The sequence below is a fragment of the Benincasa hispida genome, chromosome 12, assembly GCF_027475165.1.
Source record: "Benincasa hispida cultivar pf3 chromosome 12, pf3_genome.v1.1, whole genome shotgun sequence".
NCBI lineage: Eukaryota > Viridiplantae > Streptophyta > Magnoliopsida > Cucurbitales > Cucurbitaceae > Benincasa > Benincasa hispida.
This window is the reverse complement of record NC_143489.1, coordinates 78,337,749-78,363,976: the sequence shown is the minus strand read 5'-3', so window position 1 is coordinate 78,363,976 and position 26,228 is coordinate 78,337,749. Positions and strand designations below refer to the sequence as shown.

Here is a 26,228-nt window from a genome sequence, read left to right as displayed (position 1 = left end):
ATGACGAACAACCACCGGAAGAACAACGCCCACACGACGACGAAAAACAACCGGAGAACACCCACGACGATGACCCACCATCGGAAGAAGCCCACGACGACAGAGATCCAAGCAACACCGGTGACGACGACGATCAAAAGTGATTCGCACGGCCAAGCTAAGAAGAAGAGAGGGTTTGGTAAGAGAGAAATGAAAGGAGAAAGAATATTTGATATGAAATGAAGAATATATTTTCTAATAAAGTTAAAAATAAATAAATGAGAGGCCTTTAATGTCGGTTTTAAACCGACATTATAGCCCATCTTCAATGTCGATTTAAAACCGACATTAAAGATTCATTTTTTTTTTTTTAAACCAACATTATACATCCGATTTCACTTTTTTCAACCGACATTAAAGCCCAAAATTCTTGTAGTAAACAATAGTATTTTTTCCACCTAAGATAAAATTGTTACATGTAAAGAATTATAAAATATACGTGAATATTTTAAGTTGACATCCCATTAAATGTTAAAAAACTATATGTGCAATTACACGGCTGAACAAAAAGTTAAGTAAACAAAAACATTCACAAGAAAATCATACTTTTATATTATAGAAAACTACATAAAATACCCATGACTTGATAATCCAACTTTGAATCCCAACCATAAACTTTTTAACTCTAGACTAAACAACTTTGCACCCTAAACACGAACTTTCTAACTACAAATTTCACAACTAAACTCAACGTCCCAAATAATCCCTTAATAATACTTTCACCCAGAGTTTTAAATTACATTTCCTTTTCTTCTTTCTTCGTTTTCTCTTCTTCTTTCCTACTTTTCCTCTCGTCTTCGTTCTTATTATCTTCTTTTTCTTCTCTTTCCTCATATGGATTCATTTCATACCTTTGTGTGTGTGGTAAACATGGGTAAAGAGAGAAATGATGAAGCATAAAAAATAATAGGTAGGGTCAAGTTGGACTGAAGCTAAAGTGGTTAAAAACACATTTTTAAGCAATTTTTTAAAAAATAGTTCCAAACAGACCTTTAATAAGTTGTGTCATATCATTTTCAGTATATATTCCATCGAAGTAATGGGATGATAACCGAGTCAATTATTATTTTTTTAAGTAACATTCATGTCTATCTAACATTCAACGAACTTTGCTAACATATAGTCAATTTGAACTATATTGGTGGCACAATCATTATCATCCACAATATTTTCTAATGCTCCATACCTTAGATACACTAACTTACTACATGTTGTTTTTTTAGGAGAAGCATAGTTATAATTTTTTTTTCTTCTTTTTATAATGGTAAATGAGCTTAAGGTAACCTCATTTATAGGGATGATCGTGGGTTAGATTAGGTAATCTCATTTGTAGGAGTGTTCGTGGATTGGGTTAGGTTGAAGTACTTTTTACACCAACTCAATTATTTTAGTTGTAAGGATGGGAGAATTGAACCTTTGATTTCGAGATTAATAGTATACAAACACGATGTTAGGTGAACTATGCTCATTTTGGTTAGAGTCGTAAGTTTTTTCAAATCAAATAACCATTATTAAATAATGAACTCAACCCATACAGAAACATTTGGGTTGGGGTTGGGGTTGGGGTTGGGATGAATTTGTTCATTTACTAAATTATTTAATTATTTTTATACATTGAATCAAGATTGGCAACTCAAATTAAATTTATATTATGAAAATTTTATTTATAATGTAGTAAAAAAATATTTTTAGGAGTTGTTGGAGGATAAATTATTTAAAAATGTCATAAAATTAAAATAAATATATGTATGTATAATCTTATTGTAAGTAAAAATATATATATACATTTTAAAATTATTAATAAGTTTGAGTTGCTTAGCTTTGTAGGTAATCTCATGAATCAGCCCAATACTTAAAATTTTCATTTATTTAAACTTCCCAAAACTAAATGAATTAATAATTCAACCTATACTGTATGAGTTGGATTGAGTTTATCGAAATTTTCGATTCATCGAGTTTTTTTTTTTTGCCTACTCATAAGGTAGGTGATTCTCAATTTTGTTGGACCACCATTTGTGAATCTGTGATAAATCCCCTGCAAATTTGATTGATTCATGCATTTTAATTGACATTCTCATAGAAAGAAGTGAGGGCTTATTTGGTAGGCAACCAATGTTTGTTTTATATTTTCAGATTCACTTCAGCGAATATATGTTTGTTTGGTATTTGACAGTCTCAATTTTGTTTCCAAATTCTATTTCCAAAAATTGTTTCCAGATTCTGTGATCCAACAGTGCAAATTCTGAAAATAACTTTTTTATGTTTTCGTTGGATCCAGATTTTGAATTCAAAATTTTAAAATGCAGAATTATATTAAAAATGATAAAAACAATAACACAATTATACTATGAAATGTTATAAACTCAATTACTTTTGTTAAAATTAAAATATGTAATATATTATATATATTATATGATATTACAAATAATTATACAAAAACTTTAATATAAAACAAGGTCATAAATTAATTAGTAGTGATTTATATTCAATCTAGTATTTAGTGAGTAACTAAATATGTTTTCAATCACATTTTAAAATTTTGTTTAAATTGGAATTTAATTTCTTAATCTGCTACCAAACACATATCTGAAAACATGAAATACAACTATGTTTTCATTGAATTTCTTATTTTCAAATTTCTGTTTTTAGATTGTCTGCCAAACAGGCTCTAAGTTTTCGTATTCTTGAACATTCTTCAATTTCAACTATAATTATCTTAGGTTAATTGTCAATAAATAGTACTTTTATAACTAATAATTAAGTGTGTAGCAACATTTTAAAGAATTACGAATATAGCAAAATCTATCAGTGATGGAGTCTATCGCTAATAAACTCCTATTAGTGAGATTGTCTATTATTGATAGATTCTCAGAGCTGAATCTAAATTTTGCTATTTGTAAATTTGTTAGCTTTGTGTTATATCAATAAATATTGTTGGTCTAATTATTATATTTGTAAATGTCTCATTATCTTAAAATCAATGGGCCTAAAAGAAGGAAAACTTGGTGTACTTCCACTCAAAAAATAATAATAATAAGAGAAAAATATTTTTTTGGTCTCTAGGTTTTAAGTCTAGTTTCTATTTCGTCCCTAGGTTTTCAAATGTAAACATTTAATCCTTAAGTTTTGAGTTTTATTTCAATTTAGCCTCTAAGTTTCAAAATGTTCTAATTTTACCTTTGAAATTTGACTTTTGTTTCAATCTGGTCTCTGTCAAGATTTTATATTTTTAACCCCAATTTTTCATTAAATAGTCACTTTCAGTTATTTTGTCAATTTCTATTAATTAATTAAAAATAATTATGAGTAAAATTTTAAATTTAATTTTAAAAGTGATAAAAAAATAGTAAAATTTAATTAATTATAATTCTTTTTGATTTGTTAACATAAATTAACACTAAAGACGAAAAATAAGTATTCAGTGAATAATCAAAGTTAAAAGTGTAAATCTTAAAACATATGGACCAAATTGAAGCAAAACTCAAATGTCAAGGGTAAAATTGCAACATTCTAAAATTTAGGGACTAAATTGAAATCAAACTCAAAATTGAGAACTAAATGTGTAATATTTTGAAATTTAGGAACTAAATAGAAACTAGACAAAAAAAAAAAAAAAAAAAAAAAAACTAGGGACCAAAAAGATATTTTTTTAAATAATAATAAAGGAAAAAACTTAGTGTTGAGGGAGAGTTCTATACCCTCTATATAATTTGCTCTATCTTAGTAAACCCACTAAATTATTTGAGAATGCCTCGAAAATAAATAAATAAATAAATTATTCGAAAAGACCATGGAACAATGTGGGTGACAATTTTAGGCTGATTAAACATAGGAGAGACGAACTAAAAAAATTATAGTTTTGTTATACATCCAACCGTTTATAGCGTGAGGTGTTTGTGTCAAATTACTAGTTTAGTTTTTAACGTCTGAAGTTTCTAGACACAAGTTTTGTAAACCCAATTAGCTACGGTCGATATTATTCAAAACCTTATTTTACGGTAGTATTTATTATTTGCTACATTTTTTTTTATTATTTTACATTCATCATTTTTTCTATTCTTTGCTACATTGTTTGCTATGTCCTTCTCATACTAAAATACATTACACCTCAAACACATACTATTATATTTCATATAAAATAATATACACCCCAAACACGAACGGTTATAACTCAACTATAACAACTTGTGACTGTAATAACCAACTCCTTGTCCCAAATACCCTCATATTGTATTATACTCACTTTGACCTGATAAGAGTTAGTAAAATATAATACTGGTGTTTTTTTTCCTACAAATATCAGTTGAATCAAGCTTTTGGGCATCAAACTAATGTTTTTTTACTCGTGAGTTGAACTCAATAATCTCATTTAATCAAAACAAATTATATTTTTGTAAAAATAAATAAATAAATAAGGAAAATTGCTTTAAATAGTAAATACAATCAAAGTCCTGACTTCAATTTTTTTGTAATTGCAGATGTGACAATTACATAGTAATCACATACAAATCAGATAGCGATTACATAACGATCACATAGAAATCATATAGCAATCAAATTTTCAGACGGAAGTTTTTTTGTCATGTTTGTGGGAAAAAAAAAACAAAAACCTAGAGACATGTGCCTAATTTTTAATTTATTTTTTACTAAAGTTGCAATTGGAAAAAAAAAATCTTAGTAAACCTAAACAAAATATACACGTAATTGACCTCATTTTTAAAATTCAATGTTTTGATTATTTGTTCTTTTTTAAAATAAATTTAACGACTTTCCTTCTTGGCCACTGAGCTGAATTGCTTTGAGATTGTTTTCTTCGATGGACAAGAAATGTGTAGTTTTTTACTTTTAAGAAATTTAGGCCACTTAGTTTGTGATCCAAAATTTTATTTTAAAAAATAAAGAACTAGAAAAAAAATTATTCTTTTTTATAATATCAAAAACATATTTGATTCTAAATTAAAATTTTGAATTTTGAATTTTGTATAAAGGTAAAATTAAATCCAAATAATATGATTAAATCCAAATTTTGGATAAAGGTAGTTGAACTAAAAAAAAGTGGACTAAAAAGAAAGTCAGCCAAGAGTGGAAGCCAAGCTAATAAACTTTCAAATGGTTTTTGGCTAAAGCAATATTATATCTTGTGCATAAATAAGGAATATATGTGTACATGTATATTTAAGTAATGAAATATATGCGTATATGTATATTTATTTAAGTAAAGAAATATATAATAATAAAAAGAATGAGAGAGGGGTGGCCCGCCCGCTCCAACGTGGAGCGCCAGCTTAAGGCTGGCAGCCGGCCGTAAAGCAAGACTGGCAAGATGATCAAGAGATGAGGGGGCCGATTTTCCTCCCCCTCAGTGCGTTTAACGCCAGCCCAATTGGGTTGGCAGTTGGCCTTGGACTTGTTTTTCACAGTTTTTTTTTTTGAAAAATTAATGAAACCTCTTTTAAGATGATTATTTTAAAGACTGTTTAGTTATCCAATTTCGTTTGTACTACTTAATTATTAGAGAACATAACATATTGAGAATAATTGTTGGTAAATCGAAAGTCATACTTCCACCCAAAGGTCGAGCACACTAGGAATTGGAGTTTGTAACAGCCCAGATAATGATGGTTTAGTAGAAAACGGATAAAATAATGATCAACGATGGTTTGGAAGTTGAATAGACAAGTTATATTCGGTTATTACATGGACGACTTATATAATTTAAGTGGTATCGTCAAAGAAAGGTATGTTTTTCAACCTATGCTAATTGTTACCAGTTGACTCAAATTCAAATCCGATTCTAACTTTAGCGTCATAGTGAATTTGGCTCAACACCACACCGTCTAGCTTTACTCACTTTTCTTGTAGGATATCCATTTATTTTCCTTCAAATACAAATTTACCATTGGTGCAAATTTTAGTATCAACATTTTGATTTCAAAAGTAATGTTTGGTTATTGAATTTGAAAATGCGAGAGATTAATTTGTGTTTGATAAAATTAATTATTATAGATAATTAAAAATAATAATTTAATTGTTTTGTTATTATAACGAAATTTTATTGTTAATAAAGAAAACAAATATTGTAGAGATATATTACATGATGGAGAAAAGTTGTTTGATTTGTGGAAATACAAGTGATAAAATGTATAAGAAAATTAAAAAATATATTTATGAGAAAATAATATAAATAATTTTCATAAGATAAATACAAAAAAACTTTTATAAAAAATAAAGATCCTAGTAGGATTAACATCGATAAGATGTTGCACAATTTAAATTAGTGGTATATTCATATTCCTTCATATATTTAACGATAAAAAACTCCTCACTAAAAAATGTTAAGAGTAAAGATGTCCAAAAAATCCGTGGGGACAGCCCCCGAATGGGGCGGGGAATCCCCGAATACATGGGGAATAGGGGAGAGAGTGGGAAAAAAAATTTCCATTTATAATTCGGGGCCGGGGACGGGGAATCAGCCCCATCCCGACTTTGTGTATAAATTATAATTTTCTAATATATATATATATATACACACACATATTCATATTAATAATGTGAACTTTATTAAAATAATTATTGATGTTTTAATTATTTAAGTTCAAGATTTTTACTACTTTAATTATTTATATGTTATAATATTTAAGATAGGATGCTCTAAATATTGAATTTTAATTTTTACAAATTATGAAAATTTAGCATTTTAATTATATTTGTTAAATTGCATGTGTATTATTATTTTAATTAGTAAAATTGACAATGTTTCATTTAAATGAAAAATCTATTGAACATGTTTAAAGAATTGTAATCTATCTATCTATCTATCTATCTATCTATCTATATATATATATATACACTTAATTGAAATTTAAAAAAATATTACATAAAAATAAAGGCGGAGAATTTTTCCACGCGGGGAACCCGATCTCTGCGAGATCTCGCGAAGAATCCCCACCCCGTTCCCCGCGTCCCCATCCTCGTCCCCTATTCCATTCTCTGTCCCCATCCCGCCCCGTAGACATCTATAGTCATGAGATACAATTTGTAGCTAGAAGCAGACTTCTCGATTCCGAAGAAAAAAAATCATAATATTCAATTTGTAATTTGTGTAGTCTAAGATAAATGTGTTAAGTGTATTTTATATAAATAATTTTTTAAAACAGAGAAAATAACAATTTGTTGTTTTTTGAAATAGGCTATTTTAAGCCTCGTTTTTTAAAATTGTTTTTGAAAATAAGTATACTAACCAAGTTTTATTTTTTTTTTCTTGTATTTTTTTTTCTTTTGAAAACGTAAAAACTAAAATGAACCCAAACCATCGGGCCGTTAATGATTTGAAAAAAAAATTCCAAGAAAATACGATATTTTGATAATAAGTTTATAAAACAACTACATTTTCATAATAAGTTGAAAAAATAAAAAAACTAAAAAAAATCCAAAAAACAATTTAGTGAACTAATTTTAAATTTGAGTTTGATTGAACTACGTTGAATTTAGGAATGTAAAAGAAACTATGATGCGGTATAGAGAGATGTTTGTAGGTTCAAGAATAATAAGGCCCTTTTTTTTTAATAAAAAAATCACATTTTTTTAGTTTGAAATTGGACCTTTAATATTAATATTGTTGTTTTCAAAACTTATTAGAGAAATGTCGTTGTTTTGAAACTTATTAGAGAAATATTGTTGTTTTGGAATTTCGATGCTAGAAGTCGAGGGTTGAGGATTCGACTAATGTAGAGGTCGAACGTTGAGAACTCGACAAACAAAGAAAAACTTGGAAACAATACGTAAATTGAGATTGTCGAGGGTTGAAGTTTCGACATACATAAGTCGAAACTTCAACCCTCGACGAGGAAAAGGAAATCTCGCTAATTTTGTGATGAGTATCTTGCTATAGAAGGGAATCCCGTTAATTTTGTATATTAGGTTGTCGAAGGTTGAAGTTCTGGCTACATAAGTCGAAATTTCAACCCTCGATAATGAAGATAAGTGGGTGAAGCAGATTGTAAGAGAGAGCGAGATTGAAAGCGAGATTGTAGGAGAGAACGAGATTGAGAGAGCGAGATTGTAGGAGAGAGCAAGATTGAGAGAGCGAGATTGTAGGAGAGAGCGAGATTGTGAGCGAGAGCAAGATTAAGTCTGCCACATGGATTAAACGGTCAACCAGTCAGCTACGTGGTCTGCTACATGGAAATCGTCTTCACTTTATTTACTTTCCATGAGTCTGAAAAAGTGCATATATATCACGAAGCTGCCCCTACTCCGATTCCCCTGCACGATTCCCTGCATGCATTGACGTTATCTGATTCCTCTGCTCCGATTCCATGCATTCATTGACGCATTCATGCCCCTCTGTCGTAGCCTTAATGCCTTTTCAACCACCCTAAACCCACATCCTTTTAAACTACCATCTTCTTCATTTTTCCTCAATCACTCCCTCGATAATTTTTGAAGACTCATTGCCCTTAATTTTGCTCACTCCTCTCCCCTTGATTTGCTCACTGCCCCCTCACTGCCTTCGAAAATAAGCCTTTGAAATCATCTTCCTCTCCTCCCATTTCCATTTCCATTTCTCTTCTTGTATTTCGTTTAATACAAATTATTCTCACACAACTATACTGGTTCGTTACTCTACTAATTTTTTATTTTTAAGAATAATTATAAATTTTATTTTTGTTCTTATATTATTATTTTTTTTTTATAGATTCTAGTTTTTTTTTTTAATTTTTGTAATTGTTGTCAGATAACAAATAACAGGAAAAAAGGGTGAACGTTGTCACTTTGAAGGAAAAAAGAGAACTACCGTCGAATCTGTGAGTTGAACTTATGATATTTGAAAAGTTTAGTTTATTCTTATGATATTTGATTTATTTAGTATTAACTTTGATGTTTATAGTGTTAAAATGTTTAGTTTATTGTTATGTTTAAGAAGTTGATATTTATAGTTTAATACAAAATTATTGTGATCAAGTTTAGTATAGTTTCAAAAGTTTAATATAGTTTGAAAATTTTAGTTTATTCATATGATATTTGATTTCTCTAGTATTAACTTTGATGTTTATAGTGTTAAAATGTTTAGTTTATTGTTATGTTTAAGAAGTTGATATTTATAGTTTAATACAAAATTATTGTGATAGTTAACGAGTTTAGTATAGTTTCAAAAGTTTAATATAGTTTGAAAATTTTAGTTTATTCATATGAAAATAATTGTTGTTATGTTTATTGTGATAAGTTGATATTTTCTAGTATTAACTTTGAAAATATAGTTTAAAATAGTTTGAAAAAATTTAATTTAATTTAATTTTTTATTTGTATTAAATTTGAAAAAATAGTTTAAAAAAATTTACCTCATTTTAATTTGTTGTTACTTTTAAAAATAGTTATAAAAAGTTTAATTTATTGTTATGTTTTGATGTTCATAAAACTTAAAAAGTTTATGTTTATAAACTAAAAAAATTAATATTTTTTAATATACTTCTTATAAAAAGTATAATACAAAAAATTGATATTTGATTTTTTTTTTTTTTTTTTATAGAAAATGACAGGCAACTGCTTGGGATTTTTGTTGTTTACAGATGGTAATATGATTGATGGTATTGATGGAGTTGAGAAATATGAATAGAATTGTATTTAAACAATTCATTCAAATGGTTGGGGTGTTACTTAGGGTAGATATGGGAGCAAATCAGATAGAAATAATATATAGACATCCCAATCTAGAACCATAAGATCAATAAGATATATGTCATTCCTTATTTCGAATGCACAAGCTATTAATTCGATGTTCTCAATGACAATGTCAGTGCCAAATGTAGTGCATTTGTATGTAAATATAAATATGATAGGGGTGGATCCTGATACATCATTTAACCAGTTTGAAGATCCAACTCAATGTATCGATGTCGATCCGGAGTCAGTTGCATCGCCATGTGATAATGAAGATATGGCGGCTAACAACCTGTACAGAGACTTTAGAACATAAACGGATGACGAATTTGAAGAGTTGGATTTCGATGGTCGTGAACATGAGATGCTTTCAGATACATTCAATGATTTGGATATGAATGTATTTGATAGCATTCGGAAACATGACCCAATTGTAGCTCCTGTGGACTTGTATAAAGAAATATTTTGTCAAGACAAGGAAATGCTACAACATGCGGTCAAATGTTTTGCAATAAAGTGTTACGCACCATACGAGGTTGTTGAATCTACACAGATGATTTGGACAATTCGGTGTAATAAGTGGGAGGAAGATTGCAAGTGGAGACTTCGTGCAATAAATAAAAAATCGCATGGCTTGTTCGAGATCACTAAGTATGATGAGCAGCATACATGTTTTTATTCAAAACTAAGTCAAAGTCACGTGCAATTGGATTCATCAATGATTGCACTGGAGTTTTATGACGTCGTAAGAGAAAAACCATCTATCAGTGGCACAACTGCAGTCCGACATCAAATCAAAGTTTGGATATCATGTTCCTTACCATAGGGTATGGGAGGGAAAAAGAAAATTGTTGGCTAAAGTATTCGGTGATTGGGATGAGTCTTACAAATTGTTGCCCATGTGGTTATATATGGTTAAGCAGACCAATCCCATAACACGAGTAGAGTGGAGAGTTAAAGAAACGCTTACTGAAGGTCATGTTATCCTAACTTCTATATTTTGGGCATTTGGTCCTTGTATAGAAGCTTTTAATAAATGTCGGCCGATCATTCAGATAGATGGTACACACTTATACGGCAAATATAGAGGAAAACTGTTGATTGCTACATCAAGTCATTTTGTTCACTTGATGTTCCTGCCACTGTTAGCTAACCTCCATGATGCAGGGCGGTATTCGTGGGGTGGAGCATGCTTGGCATGGTTGTATAGACAACTATGCAAAGCAACAAGACCTGAGGTTTGAGAGATAGTTGAGTCTCTTATACTTTTGCAACTATGGGCTTGTGAGCAATTTTCAATAATGGCTCTACAGCTACATCATGTTAATGACGCTCAATTAGTTGGACGAGCCTACGGTTCTCGGTATGTTGTTTTAATTCAATTTAATTTTTATATCACTGATCTAGTTAATTTAAATTATAAATTATCAATTTAAAAATTCAGGTGGAGAGACAAGTTTTGTGTGACTAGGACAACCACACATGTAGTCAACTAGTATAGATACATGTTTGATCTGCTTCAACTTGAACATGTACATTACACTAAACCTAATTAATTATTTTATTCACATTTTTATTGTATTTGTCTTTAATATTCTCTAATATAATATTTTGTGTTTCAGGTTATTTGGAAGCCGTACAAAATTATTATGCATACTTTGCCTAATTTTTGTACGAATGGTCAAAACATATGGCGGACGATGAGACCTCTCATATGTTTTCAAATTGGTGAGTGGCATCTTCCTGACAGGGTGATGACATAATTCGGTTTTCAGCAGGATGTCCCATCGCCTTGTAATACTGAACCCGCATTGCATGATATTGACCTAAGGACTGGAGATTGGTCCGAAAAAGTTGTACATTTGGTAGTGCGATGGCACTATTGTGCAAGGTTTATTGCAGTGGGGGTTTCTCTTAAACAATTTGATACAGATGTCACTCCATAATATATTCATTGGTATAATAATATCACAAAACGCTACGTCACTCGTCCGGGAGCAGCTGTGGGTCATCTGGTAAATGAATGAATATTATCTAATTATTTTTAATTTAAATTTATTTTAAATATTCTCTAATTGTTTTATAATTCACAAATATCGAACAACAATAGACTCCGTGAGGTTGCGAATGATCCGAACTAGGTTCTTGCTATATGTAGTGACAACCAAAACTATGTGGAGGAAATTCATTATATGTATGATATACCTATTGTTCCTCTTCCAGCTCATAAACGTAGAGGACCTGATCGGGAAGAGGATGAGTTTGATGAGGTTGCACATAACGTGGAAGAGTTGCCCCTATGATGCTGACACAGAGTCAAACTGATTATGTTAGTCCGATGATGATGATGCCAACATTTGATTCAGGACATTATAACTCAGAGGCTGGTCCTTCGTCTTCATACGTGCATGGATATGGTCGGAGTCGTGAAAAGCATAATGAATATTTATATTATAAAGCGCCTGCAGAGGTACCAGAGCAACATCAAGAAAAACCCGAGCAACCTCAAGTTCGAAGTCGACGACGACAACCAGCTCAAAATCGATGACGTCCGCCTTATGGGACATATTGATTTTTGTAATTATTTTTATATAAATGAGATATTTAATTTATATTTTTTCTGTGAGTTATTATTATTTTTTAATTTATTTTTTTAGAGTTTAGAAATTGTTTTTATGAAATAAAAAATTTTTTAAAAAAAAGAAAGGAAGAAAGAAAGAAGTTGGAATGTGTAATAATTAAAAAAGAAAAAAAGGAAATTTTGTACGGTATTCTTGCTCTCGCTCTCGCTCTCACTCAAAATCTCGCTCTCGCTCTCGAATTTGATTGGGAAGTTCAGTGGCAAAAATAAGGAGATTCATTAGCTCGTTATTTAGTCAGACTTGCTGAGATGACAGAATTCGTAAAAATTATTCAACAAGCTTTTGAAGGAATTCACCTTATGAAAATTTAGAAATATGATCTTTTGATAGAGGAAGGTCTCCGGAATGATAATTAAACAGACTCAATAATAATGTTAGGAAGGGCAAGGTGGAGGGTTCAAAGTTCGACGTACAAATGAAAGGAAGGTCGAGAGTTCAAAATTCGACCTCTAGGTCGAATTTTGAACCCTCGACTTATTTAAAAAAAAAAACAACAATATTTTTATAAATAGTTTGAAAACAACAATATTTTCCTAAATGGTTTCTAAGAGGACAATATCCTTTTAATTTTTCCATTTGAAATTCGGGTAAAAATTAATTTCATAAAATAAGATTTAAAATAAATAATAAATAAATAAATAAAAGGAGTGAGGATAACCCTAAATCCTTCCGCCACCATCTTCATCACGTCCACTCTGTTTTTCGGTGTCGCCACCTCTCTCCGGTTCAGTGCCGCTGCATAAGTTAAAATCGGGCAGCCCAAGCCAGTCGGTCAGCTCAACATTAAAAACCCATTTTCAAACCAAAAAAAAGAACAAGTAATTAACTTATTTCAGGGTTTATCACAGAACCCTCACCCCCGCCGTCGTCTCGAATACCTCCACGCCGGCAACTCGAGTACCTCCACACCGGCGACTTGAAGACCTCCACGCCGGAGACTTGAAGACCTCCACGCCGGAGACTTGAAGACCTACCAATCCATTCACGCCGGCGATTTGGTTGATCTCTCTCCCAGTTCTGTTTTTTCAATTTTTCTTCTTTTGTTTTTATTATTTTTTTCTTTTTATGAATATCATTACTTTGTTTTTTCCCCTCTCTTTTCTTAAATCTATTTTGTTTTTATTATTATTTTCCTTAAATCTTTCTAACTTATAAGAACTTGAATGTTGTTATGATTTATGGCGTTGGATCGTTGGTTATCTTACATATTGCCATTTTTCATGAATGGTATGGTTGTTATTTTGACCTTTTTGAAAGGTAAATATTTCACAATAAAACATGCACAACATATATTTATTTTTGTAAAAAAAAGATGACCTGCTCCCAAAGTGTCGTATTCTACTTTTTTTGAAATTGCCATGTTGTCGTGTCGGTATCATATCGTATTCGTATCGCATTTCTTAGGGTATGCCCATCTCGAAGGAATCGGCCTAGAAAGTTTGGATGTGGACTAAATGTAGGTGTTGAATGTGCTTTTGTGCTTGGTTAGATTGAGTGTATATTGCATGATCATGATGTGATGATTCATGTGTTAGCATGTTATGAGCTTTATTTATTTTTATTGTTTAATGAACATGTATAAGTAATATGAGTAGCATAATAGTCGCTTGTATATTGTTTGATGGCTCTTCAAGCATGAGCCACTTACTCAGTATGTGTGTTTGTGTATCCACCCACAGTTTTTCAGGCAGTGGATGAGTCTCACGACCTTGGTGATGTTGTAGAGGAGATTTTGTTTTAAGCTTTGTTGTGGTTTCCCTTGAATTCATGGTTGTAATAGGTTTAGTTTATTTATTTTCCTTCGAGGATTAGTTCTAGTTCGACTCTAGTCTGAATTGGCTAGTCGTGATACATGTTAGAGTTTTGGAAAAGTTTTATTTGGCTTGGTTATAATGCGTTTTTTAATATTAATTTTCTTGATTTGTCTTGTATTTGAAGTTGTCATTGGGTGTTTTGTAAACGCATGAAGTTTATGGTTACGTTGTTATGCTACCAGAATTTTTCTATAGCATCATAATTATTAGAGTTGGTCAAAGGTTAAATTTTAGTATTGCTTCCTAGTTTATTGTTGAAATTTTGGGGGTGTTACTGAGTTTATGGAAAGTAAGAGTCGTTTAAGTGCTTTGTATTTCATGTATTTTATTTAGAAAATTATAGGAAATGTTTAGGGTAAAATAAACTTATTTTAAAAGTGGAGGCTGGGAAGCTTAACGAGGACTTACAGGTTCTCCTTACAATTGTTACAGTTTCCATGGGAGGGAATAGGGCTCAAGTCAATAAACCCCATAAATCACGCTTCTCATCCAAGGCAACGCGACAACAACACAAAACGTCTTTAAAAGGTGTTTGTTTTCTTCATTTTAAGTTAATTTTTCGAGGTTTAATTTTCTCTATAACTAATACTCTTGAGTTGTGTAGCTATCTGTTTCTAATTTGAGTTTTGGGTCACCAGATAGAAGCAAAGTTACCAAGAATAATGTTGCTAAGGGAGCTCGGGCTGCTCGTCTTCAGCGTAGTAAGATGGTACTGGATGTCCAATCTTTTTCTACCTACCCTGTCTTTTCCTTGGGCGTACTTGTATGCCTCATTGTCTCTAGTGCTTCTATTTTGATTACTGAATTTGTTTGTTGCAGATCCGAGAGCAGAAAAGGGCGGCTGTTTTACAGGACAAAAGAGCATTAAGTGGATCAAAGAGTCCTCCTAGAGTCATAGTGAGTAGTTAGGATGTCCATAGCATTTCATATCAAGCTTATTTTCCCATTTACTCATTCTCTGCTTCGATCAATTTTCTTATAGCGTGTTTGGATCGACTTTCTAAGTGTTTAAATAAGTGTTTATAAGTGTGAAAAAGTGTTTATAAACACTTTGAAAGTCAATCCAAACGCGCCATTACTCTGTTTGTTAATGGTTATTGATTATGATGCCCACAGGTTCTTTTTGGGCTCTCTGCCTCAGTAGACCTGAATCCACTTGCTGAGGATCTATTGTCTCTATTAACTCCCGGAGCTTCTTCATCCACAGTTGCTTCTTCAGAGTACAAGCTACGGGCAACAGTAAGTTGTGTCTATGTGATTCTTCTTCATGTTTTTCTTTGATCTTTGAAGCCGTGGCCAAATTATTCGTTCTTTTATGTTTTATTTTGTTCAAACTATTTTATTGAGTGTTCCTGAACCCCTGGTAATTTTTTGTGTCCCAATCCTTATGGTTGCTTTCATTGTGCTAATTTTTTATGTTTTAGGTACTGAAAGCACCCTATGGTGATTTGCAATCATGTATGGAGATGGCTAAGGTTCTAACTTCTCATACAATTGTATCTTTTGTTATTTCTTCACTCATCAAGCTTTAAGTTTTGACATGTAGATTTCTAATTGATCATGTACCTAATATTTGTAGGTAGCTGACCTAATTGCTTTTGTGGTATCTGCAAGCTACTATATTGAAGGAAGTACATCTCTCTACATTGATTCATTTGGAAGTGAATGCCTTTCTGTATTAAGATCTCTGGGCTTACCGAGTACTGCAGTGCTTATTCGAGTATGTTATCATGTTGTTTATTTTTGGAGACCTCTAATTTAAAAGAAGACAAATTATCTGCATACATGGTTGAAGATCTTTTTCTTTTCTGGCAGGACCTACCCACTGATATAAAGAAAAGAAACGATTATAAAAAAATGTGTATTTCTAGCATTACTTCTGAATTTCCCGAGGATTGTAAATATTATCCAGCAGATACTAAAGATGAGTTGCACAAGGTAAACAAGTGTGGGTTTTTTGTTTAGGTTCATTTACAAGCCTTTTTATGCTTATTTTTATTTTTCATGATTTATATTGCAGTTTATGTGGCTTTTCAAGGAGCAAAGGCTCACCGTTCCTCATTGGAGAAATCAAAGGCCCTATTTGATGTCTCAGAAGGTTCCTAAATATATGTATTTTAATACATTTCATAAATTTGGACGAATGTTTTTCTTTCACTCTGAAAGCTGTTTATTAGTTATTATTTTGCTAATTTTCCTTGTTCTTCGTAGGTTGATATGGTAGCTGATAATTGTACCTCAGGAAAATGTACCCTTCTTCTCACTGGTTATCTACGTGCTCGAAGTCTCTCTGTGAATCAACTGGTACATACAATCCCTGAATAGGGTCTCCAACCAAAAAAATTCGGGTTGGGTTAGGTTGGCGGGTTATTATTATTTTTTAATTAATGTAAAATACTTAAATTTATCCATAACACATGACTAATAATTAAAACCATAAAATTCAAAGGTTAAATACCAACTATCCATGATATCTTTACAAGTTTTAAACAATGACAAACATCATAACAATCCTAAAAGAAAAACATGAAACAAAGTCAAATATATACAAATATATATATATATGTATGTATGTAATTCGCTTCAATGGTTTGATTGTTTGGAGATTGTTAGAGTCAAAGCTTCCTCTTGATGCTCTCTTTCCAAGAAAATTTCTGATTATTCAATTCAAAATATGTCTCAAGCTATGTAATTATGTCATCATGACATTGTTTTCTATTGTAATCGTCATATTTTGTTTTGGGTTATGATGAGGGTGCTATGGTTTGTGTCAACCTAGTTGAGATAGCTGGGTGTGCTTGTTGATCCCTAGTTCTTGTCATTTCTTAGTTTCTTTGTAATTCGAGCATTAGTTTCTTTTATTTACATATATATATATATATATATATATATATATATATATATATTTAAAAAAAGGTAATTCCCAACCCAACCCGACAAAAGTAGAAAAAATTTAAGCCTGGACCCAAGAACAAAACTAACCCAGTCCAACCCAACCCTTATAGTTTGAGTTGTGTAGTTAGGGTTGTTAGGTCTATTGAACACTCAGGTAGGTTGACTTGTTTATACTTGTCATTCCTTTCATCAGGTTCATGTTGCTGGAGCTGGAGATTTCCAGCTTTGCAAAATTGAAGTTCTCAAGGATCCGGTTCCATTGAATCCAAGAGTTGAACAAGATGCCATGGATACTCAGGACGAGGAGGTAATAGCACATGATTTCCATAGTAGAGTGACAGCTTTTTTCTTGGCTGTTTGTTGTACTGTGGTCACTCATTCTGAGTTTTATCTATTTATTTATTTACTTGAGTTTTCTTATGTATATTTTATATTTCCTCTCAATTCTCATTGTTCTTGTTAACTAAAATAGAGGACTGAGCTTTTTAACCATTCTGCTAATTGCTATGATATTGTTGAGGGAATCTTGTTATTGGTAGAAATAGAATTTGGATGAAGGGTCATGAAAATTTAGATGGAAAATATTGGGTTTTCCTTTCCTTTTCTGCACACATCAATTTAAATCCAAATGATCACCTATTCTTCTTTCGTAAATGGTTCTGACAATTTATTCAATAATGATATATATGTTTCCTGAAAAATTAATCTTGAAAATTAGTTTCTTCATTAACTTTTCAGTTTGAGAAAATGTATTATTAGGTTCAGAATTTCATTTCTTTGATAGGCTATAAAATCCATGTTTTCCTTGATATTCTGTCTTAAAGTGAAGTATTTAAATGGTATTTTATGTTTGCATATAACGGTTGCTCCATGTTTACTATTTGTTCACATTGTTATGCATTTTGATTTACACCTTTGTTGACAAGTAGGTGGTTCGCTTGTTGGAGCCATCAGAGCAAGAGCCATTGGTTGTCGAGAACGAACCTGATCCTTTGTCTGGTGAACAGGTGTTTTTCTTTAACAAGAAATAAATTTTTCTATAAGACGTAGATCTTCTTCCATTTGTAGTTTGCTGTTCTCAATTTCCCTTGCTATTTCTTCTTTCTTAGGAAGGATATGGCCAACATAGTGGTGGGTGGGAGCTAAATGTATGATATTAAAAAATTCACGTAAAAGTTAGAAAGAGCTAACTTGAGATATGGAATGTTTGATGAGTGGCTTGACTATTTTGTTTTACTTTTTGTTCTTGTCAATTTTCTTTGAAGATTATGGATTGTATAAATTTTCTGATATGCTTTCGAACTAATCTATAAGAGCTAATAGGTGTTTCCAATCTCGTCCTCATGCCATTTCATTAGTTTTTTTTTTTTATAGTTAATGTTTGATGACCAGTAATTTGTTTCTCTGTCAGACTTGGCCAACTGAGGCAGACAGAGCCGAGGCAGATAAAAATCAGAAAGAAAAGCATTTGAGGAAAAGAGCACTTGCTCTTGGCACTTCTGAGTATCAGGTTTGCATGTTGATTTGCTAATGCTCTCCCCCACAATTTACCCGGTTGTAAAGTTCTTCTTAGCATCACATGTTTTGCCTTTGCTTTTATTTTACACAGGAAGCTTGGGAAATAGGTGAGACAGATGATGAGGATTCTGATGTTGACAATGAAACTGACGGTATGATGTTAGACAGTGGTTATACAAATGAAGTGGACGACCTTAACAATCCAGGCCTCAGTGATGATGATCAAGCTTCTTTGGAGTTTATAAATTCTGATCAGGAGACAGATGTGGATTCTGTGATGATGGTGAGAATTTCATTATTATTTTTTAACCAATGATTTTCATTCCTCATTATACCAGACCGCGGTTATTGTGTCAAAGCTAGAGAGGTAGTCTCTTTGGGTTCTATTCACAATCGACAACTTTATGATTATTATGAGCTATTTATTGAATGCTTAAAAATAGAATAGAATAGAAGGAGATGTTAAGTCTTAAAAGATTTGGTCAAAATTTCAAATAGTTTACCCTTCTAGATTCATCGTGTTGAATATAATTTCTAAATCTAGAGACTTAACACGCTTGAACCAATAGAAAGTAAATAATAGAATGACATTGTATTCCTAACCATCTTCAATCTATATGCTCATCTTTTATGTGTTGGTTTATTTCCAGCCAAAGAATAGAATGGAGTAAGCTTGCACAGTTCTAATTATTGTTTCACCTTTTACTTAACATCATGGGATATCTTCTAGTGTTATTCAAGTACGGTCAAATTGAGGCAGAAGCATATGAATGGTAAACCAAATCTTGTACCTTACAAGTTAGAACATAGAGAAGAAAAAATCTTGAAAGCAATGAAAAGGGCATTCTTTTTTTGCAACTATACTAATTTGAAATTTCTCATGTATATTGAGAGCAAGGTTGTTTCTTTTCACTTCTCTCTTGTTGATGCTGCTAGTCACTTAAATTTCCTCGCAATGCAGGATGGTGAAATGACCAACGAACAAAAATTGGATGAGATTCAAAAGATAAAAAATGCTCATGCTGAAGATGAAGGTTAGTCACTTATTTCTTTTGGATTTTGAAGAGTTATAGATGCTCAACTTATTTATTGTTCTATAATTTGAACACTTCTTAACCATCAATCTCTAATTAGTCACGTGAAACATTACATGGCAGTTTGTGCATATTGTCTCGACTCTCCATTCTAATATGAGATTACTATGTCGATTTCTTACATGCAATATGATTGAACGTGAAAGTTTGTGGTAGATACTCAGTGTTATGTTATATACAGATGTTCAGTAGTCTTCCTTATTTTTTCGTAACAGAATTCCCAGATGAAGTGGATACACCTATAGATATCCCTGCCAGAAAGCGGTTTGCAAAGTATAGAGGTCTCAAGTCCTTTAGGACGTCTTCGTGGGATCCCCAAGTATAGTTCCAATTATTCAATTATGATTTCACATACTATTACTTAACATTACTAGAGTTCACTGAAACTGCTCTCTCTTAATCCAGGAGAGTTTGCCTCAAGACTATGCTAGAATTTTTGAATTCAATAACATCTCCAGAACACAAAAGCACGTTCTTGCTAAAGCTTTAGAATTAGACCAAGGGAACAGAGAGGACTGTGTGGCATCATGCTCCTATTTAAGGCTGCATGTGAAGGAAGTGCCTGTTGGTGCTGCTTCGAAATTGTGTGAGTTAGCGAAGTCAATGCCTATTACAGCTTGTGGACTTCTGCAGCATGAATCAAAGATGTCTGTCCTACATTTCAGGTACTTCCAGATTGCTAAATTGTCATCTGTTTCATTGTGAATAATTTCTAGCTTCCAAGTTCCAACTTATATTGTTGGTTGCAGCATCAAGAAGCATGATGTCTCTGAAGAGATATCCGATAAAGTTGGGACTACTGAGAACACCAAGATGCATGATAAGAATTCTCCTCCCCTCAAGGGAAAAGAAAAGTTGGTGTTTCATGTTGGGTTTCGCCAATTTGTTACGAGGTACTTTTCTAACTTCGCCACACGAGACATCTAATCTTTCACTTTTTTATTTGTATTTTAGATAACCATCTCTCATCTTTCAGATCAATATTTTCAACTGACAACTTCAATTCGGACAAGCACAAGATGGAGAGATTTCTTCATGCTGGAAGATTTTCAATAGCTTCAATTTATGCTCCTATATCGTTTGCTCCCCTTCCTTTGATAGTTCTTAGGAGTGTTGAAGGAAACACTTCATTTGCTGCTTCTGGTTCGTTAAAGAGCATTGACCCCAGACGGATAATATTGAAGAAGATTATTTTATCTGGGTAATGTCATCTATGACCTTATCAACTAAGTACTGATTATTTTATCTCCTCATTTGAAGATTTATTTTTATTTTCTTTATCGAACAAGAGTTATACCTCCCACAATGTGGGAAAAGGGAAACGGTTGCCTGCTACATGCTAGTTTGTCTTAGTAAACTCTGAGCTTACCAACTTGTATGCTTACTGCAGTAGTATAATTTATTTTTACCCGTTGTTTCTTATGAAAGTAAATATTTCGTATCCGAATATTCTGTTTCATTCTTGAACTTGCAGTTGGTTAACGACTAAACTATGTTCAACAGCTTTTATTTTCAAAAAATTTCTGTAGGTTCTTATGTTTCAGAATTAATTTGATGCCATGGGGAATCCTTAATTGCTAAAACTGAAGCTGTCTTCCCCTTTTTATGTGCAGTTATCCTCAACGAGTATCGAAATTAAAAGCTACTGTGAGATACATGTTCCATAATCCGGACGACGTCAGATGGTTCAAGGTAAGTGAAATGCACATGAGAGATTTGCAATCTGCTACTTTTTGTTGGAATTGGTTGAAATCGGAAATTCTAGAATCGGAGAATGCTCTATGTTTCTCTTTCGTCTTGGTAACTACTCTGTGATTGATGGCTCGAAGACTCATCTCGTAGGGTGAAACTGTCTTGTTTCGTGTTAAGTACTGAGTAGTGTGGTGGAAATTTGTAGATGGTTTTCATGAAGGATCTGAAGAAAGAAAAGGCTAGGATTTCCTCAGGCATTGATTTTGGGGCTAGGAGCAATGAATTTGTTTTGGTGGAGTCTCTGCTAAGATCCAGAAAATTTAAGAATAAATAAATAAAAAAACATTTGTATTTCGTCCAGGTGGGTGGGTTCGGAATATTTTTCAGAAAACAGATGTGCTTTTCAAATAATATTTGCACGACAATGAATGCCTTCTCCAATTAGTGTTTGGACAACTTTTTTTTGAAATATCTTTTCTGCAAGCCATTCCACACTTCCTAGGTCCATACAGTAGATCATCTTGTAATTTAGGGCTTTTGGGAAGATTCTCAAGAGATGATCTTGTAATTCAGTTATCATTTATCTTACAATATATTTTGATTATATCAAAATGATCAGCGGAGGAGAGAAGAGCATCCTAACTGACTGACTGGGACTTGTAAAAGTCTTTGCTCCTAGGAACTATCTAGTAGAGGTTGATCACAAAACGCTGGGTTTAAGAGAATTGTAGAGATCTTGATTACGATGTTCTCATTTAGATATATAAAATGGTTGATATTTTATATTATGTTTTTGCCTCCTAATGTTGAATCATTGATGCAGCCCGTGGATGTGTGGACAAAGTGTGGGAGACGCGGTCGCATCAAGGAACCCGTCGGTACACACGGTAAGCACCCCAATACCCGGATATCTATGTACTTACCCTCACAACCCTTGAGAGTGTTATATTTGTTGTTAATATAACATGGCGTGTAATCTTGTGGAACACAGGAGCAATGAAATGTGTTTTCAATGGAGTTTTACAGCAACATGACACAGTTTGCATGAGCTTATACAAACGTGTTTATCCCAAATGGCCTGAGCGTCTCTTCCCTCTCCTTGATGCGTGAGTGAGATATTGCTTGTTGTGAACCAGATTGAAGTTTTGGTAGTTTGTTCGTTCTTTCTGGCTAATTCTTTATTTTTGACCTCATTATGTATTATATATTCCACAGCAATGAACATTTTTAAGCCCCTGCTTTTATTTTTTTTAGTGTTATTTTATACGTCTTTGATGGATTTTCAATGTATTTTTAATCGTTATGTAAAGATTTTCGTTCTTTCTTTTTTTTTCCCCTAAAAAAACTATTGGAAGGCTTGGGAATTGAAATTCCTGAACTGGTGCTAGGTAATATTAAGAATCATGAATTCAAAGTATATGAAAGTTTGCCTAATGCACGTATAGCTCAATTGGTATTAAATTTGTATTTTTGAGGTTCGATTTTTTTATTTCACATAGTCTTTTAAAAAAAAAATAAAAAAAATAAGGGCTAATTTGTATTTTTGTGAAATATTAGCAACATCAATATGATTTAAGTTTAGTCTTAGGGGGTGTTCATGGATTGTTAGGTTAAAGGATATTTTAGATTCAATCTAGTTGTTCGGATTGTAAGTTTCTTCAATCCAAATGACTCTTGATTAAAAATGAACTAAATACTTCAAAATTGAGTTGTGTTGGTTTGGATTACTCGAAGCATATATTTGAATTTTTGTTCTAAAAAAATGTTAATATGTAAAAAGGTTATATAATTATTTTCATATATTAAATAAACAATTGAATTTCAGTTTATATAATAGTGAAATTATTTTCTAAAGTGGTTAAATAAACTATTTTTAGGAGCTATTGGAGAATAAATTATTCAAAAAATAATGGAATTGCATAAAACTAAAAAAAATATATGTATAATTGTATTATAAATAATAAAATTACATTTTAAAGTTAATGATAGTTTTAGTTGATTTGGATTATTTTAGGTGCAAAATTTTCAATTATTTGAACTTATCAAATCCAAATGGTACGAATTGTGTTGAGTTGATCAGTTTTTTTGGGTCATCGAGTTTTTTTTCTTTTTTTTAACCCTTATTTAGTCTATAAACATCTAAGTTTGTGTTTGAGTTTTTTGAAATTTTAAAACTATATTTAACATTTAATAGACTTGAACTTTAAATTTTTATCAGCAAAACTTTGGATTTAAAAAATGTATCTTTCAATTTCTTTGTTTATCAATTTAAATAATGTTTATATTACTCAACAAAAATTAAATAATCTTTATAATTTTTTTCAGGATGGTTTCAAGAATATTAATTGATATTTTTATAATAGATTCATCAAATTAATATTTTGACATTTTTGTTAACATTGTATTTAAAATTTAGATTAGTTCATGTCTATATTTATTATAATGTGTTGGGATATATTTATTTCAATCTCAATCCTGTTAATGGAGTGAAAGTGAATACATTTATGATATTGATTGAAGACAGGTGGTTGGTTTTAAATCAAAAGGCAAATTAATAAATTGGAGTCTCCTATAAGATTCAACACCTATTGCCTCAATGGTATAATTCTTATTTAAGTTTTGCAAGCCAACCCCAAAAGCCATAAAAAGCTTTAGTTTAGAGAAAAGCTATAAGATTCAACCTCTCTTGCCTCACAATGTACTTTGAGAAAGTATAGGTTATAAAAAAAGAACTATAGTTTCGAGTGAATTCTTGATCAGAACGATTTTAAATCTTGTTATTTGAAATTTGAGAAATGATAAATTATTTTAAATTTGTTATCTTGTTTTGAATGAGAAGGATTTCAAATGAATGTGTTCACAATTTTGTGTTTGGATGGTAACAATAAAAGAAATGAAAGTAAAAAGTTTACTAGTATAGACTTTCAATTTCGATTTATTAAATATAAATTAAAAATAATAAGGTTAAATATGTAATTCACCTCCTATTCTTATGAAATCCTCCAAAGTAATACCATTCTGTTTAGAATTTTTTTAATACGTAATTGCATTATTTCTTTTGAAAACAATGTAATTCATTTGAAACCAATTAGGATTTATAATCCCTCCAAATCGTGAGCATCCAACCATAGTATTAACCATAGTATTATTTTTTCTCTTATAGAATATCAATATATATTATTGTCTAGTTGAAATTAGTATAAATGGCCAATTCTAGACGATATCATAGAACCGATGAGCCATTTGACATTATTTAAAATCTAACATACCCTTTTAAAATGTAGGTTTTATGACCATTTGTCCGAGTGAAATTACTAAATTACCCCATGTGTATGTGTGCTAATAGTCTTCATTCTCACTACTTACTACTTGCTCTAGTTATCTATTGAATTTTCTCTTTCACTTCCTTTATTTTATTTTTAGTTGTCCTTCATTTAAACTTATTAAGTAGCAAGTAGCCATAATTATTAAAAAAAATAATAAGAAAAAAGAAAAAGAAACGATAATTGCATCGTTGAATTACAAAATGAGAATACCAATTTTTTTCTTTTTAAAAAAGGAGGATGATGCAAGAATCAAAAGTCAAAACTAAATATCAACACACATACACAACTGTGTCAATTCCGTAATTTTACTTATCGATGACGCAAGCAAAAGACTATATAACTTATATATTTTAGAAATTGGGTCATTTTTCATTTCAACCTTATCAAATAAATCATCTATACAATGAAGTGAATGATAGACACTCGTTTTGAAATGGAAAAGATAAAAATAAAAGATGAATGGTTGATTTTAAAAATGTCTTAATATTTAGTTTGAGTTCAAACTTCAAAGTTTATTCACACCAAATATAATATTCCTCATATATAGATTACATTTTTTTTATTCAACTAATTAAAAAAAATAATAACTTCTACAACCAATAGTTTTAGTTCTAGGATGGAATTTCATGAATTTATAAATTTCAAACTAAGGCGAAATTTCAAATAATTATTTTGAAAATGTACTTTATCGGACAATAATGGAAAACGAGTATGTAATTAATATTATGAATATTATAATAAAAAAAATATATGCATGCTGCTTAATGTCCAAAGGTCATGTGTCACCATTCATGTCGTCCATGTGTTATGTAGTTATTCATGTTTGGTGTTCATGTAAGTCCAGATCCTACTTGTCACTTTGGCTATAAATAGTAGCATTTTGTGGACCTTAAGAACTCACCTACATTTGTGAGAATTCCACTTCCACTAATTTTCATATTATCCAATTTCATAATTTTGGTTATTTTATGTTTTAATTATTTTATTTTGTAATTTTAGTTTTTATTTATTTATTATTATTATATTATATTTTTCATACCTGTATTCCAGTTGTGCTCCTCGATTTTCATAACATGTTATCAGCACGAGCTCCTGACATTTTCCTCGCTAAAGATAGGTCCTAAAGATATGTCGATTTTTTCATCTTCGTCATAATTAATAAATTTAATATTATTTTGCATATTCAATATCTATTAAATTTCTAACATAAGTACAATATTTTATGATAGTGTTGCCATGACAAATCTCACAAAATTAGATTTTACCACCCTTGATATTAACGACCATAATTATTTGTCATGGGTACTAGATGCCGAAATCCACCTGGATGCTATGAATCTTAGGGAGAATATTAAAGAAGGAAATATGACATCCAGTTTGGACAAAGCAAAAGCTATGATTTTCCTTCGTCATTATATCCACGAGGGATTGAAAATGAATTATCTTACGATAAAAGATCTCCGTATCTTATGAAAAAGTTTAAAAGAGAGGTATGATCATTAAAAAAAAGTCATTCTTCCTAAAGCTCATCATGAGTTGATGCACTTG

The 26,228-nt window shown here is 31.3% G+C and overlaps 1 protein-coding gene across 1 annotated transcript; it reads left to right on the top strand.

The window, feature by feature from the left end:
• The first annotated feature begins 12,976 nt into the window (after nt 1-12,976).
• Nucleotides 12,977-22,678, top strand: LOC120067934 (pre-rRNA-processing TSR1-like protein). The gene is made up of 22 exons (XM_039019578.2): nt 12,977-13,339; nt 14,588-14,683; nt 14,794-14,864; nt 14,975-15,052; nt 15,272-15,394; nt 15,580-15,630; nt 15,735-15,875; nt 15,971-16,093; nt 16,176-16,253; nt 16,367-16,459; nt 17,244-17,357; nt 17,980-18,057; nt 18,462-18,560; nt 18,660-18,851; nt 19,530-19,602; nt 19,878-19,981; nt 20,068-20,327; nt 20,412-20,555; nt 20,639-20,863; nt 21,276-21,354; nt 22,178-22,241; nt 22,346-22,678. The coding sequence occupies exons 2-22, from the start codon at nt 14,593-14,595 to the stop codon at nt 22,462-22,464; spliced, it is 2,400 nt and encodes a 799-aa protein (XP_038875506.1). The 5' UTR covers nt 12,977-13,339; nt 14,588-14,592; the 3' UTR covers nt 22,465-22,678.
• The last annotated feature ends 3,550 nt before the right edge of the window (nt 22,679-26,228 follow it).

Bases quoted from the DNA above. Each gene is read 5' to 3' on its own strand.
- LOC120067934 (XM_039019578.2), top strand. From the start codon at position 14,593: ATGGGAGGGAATAGGGCTCAAGTCAATAAACCCCATAAATCACGCTTC. The intron at 14,684-14,793 runs GTGTTTGTTTTC...TTGGGTCACCAG, and splicing joins ACACAAAACGTCTTTAAAAG to ATAGAAGCAAAGTTACCAAG. The intron at 15,395-15,579 runs GTAAGTTGTGTC...TTTATGTTTTAG, and splicing joins AGTACAAGCTACGGGCAACA to GTACTGAAAGCACCCTATGG.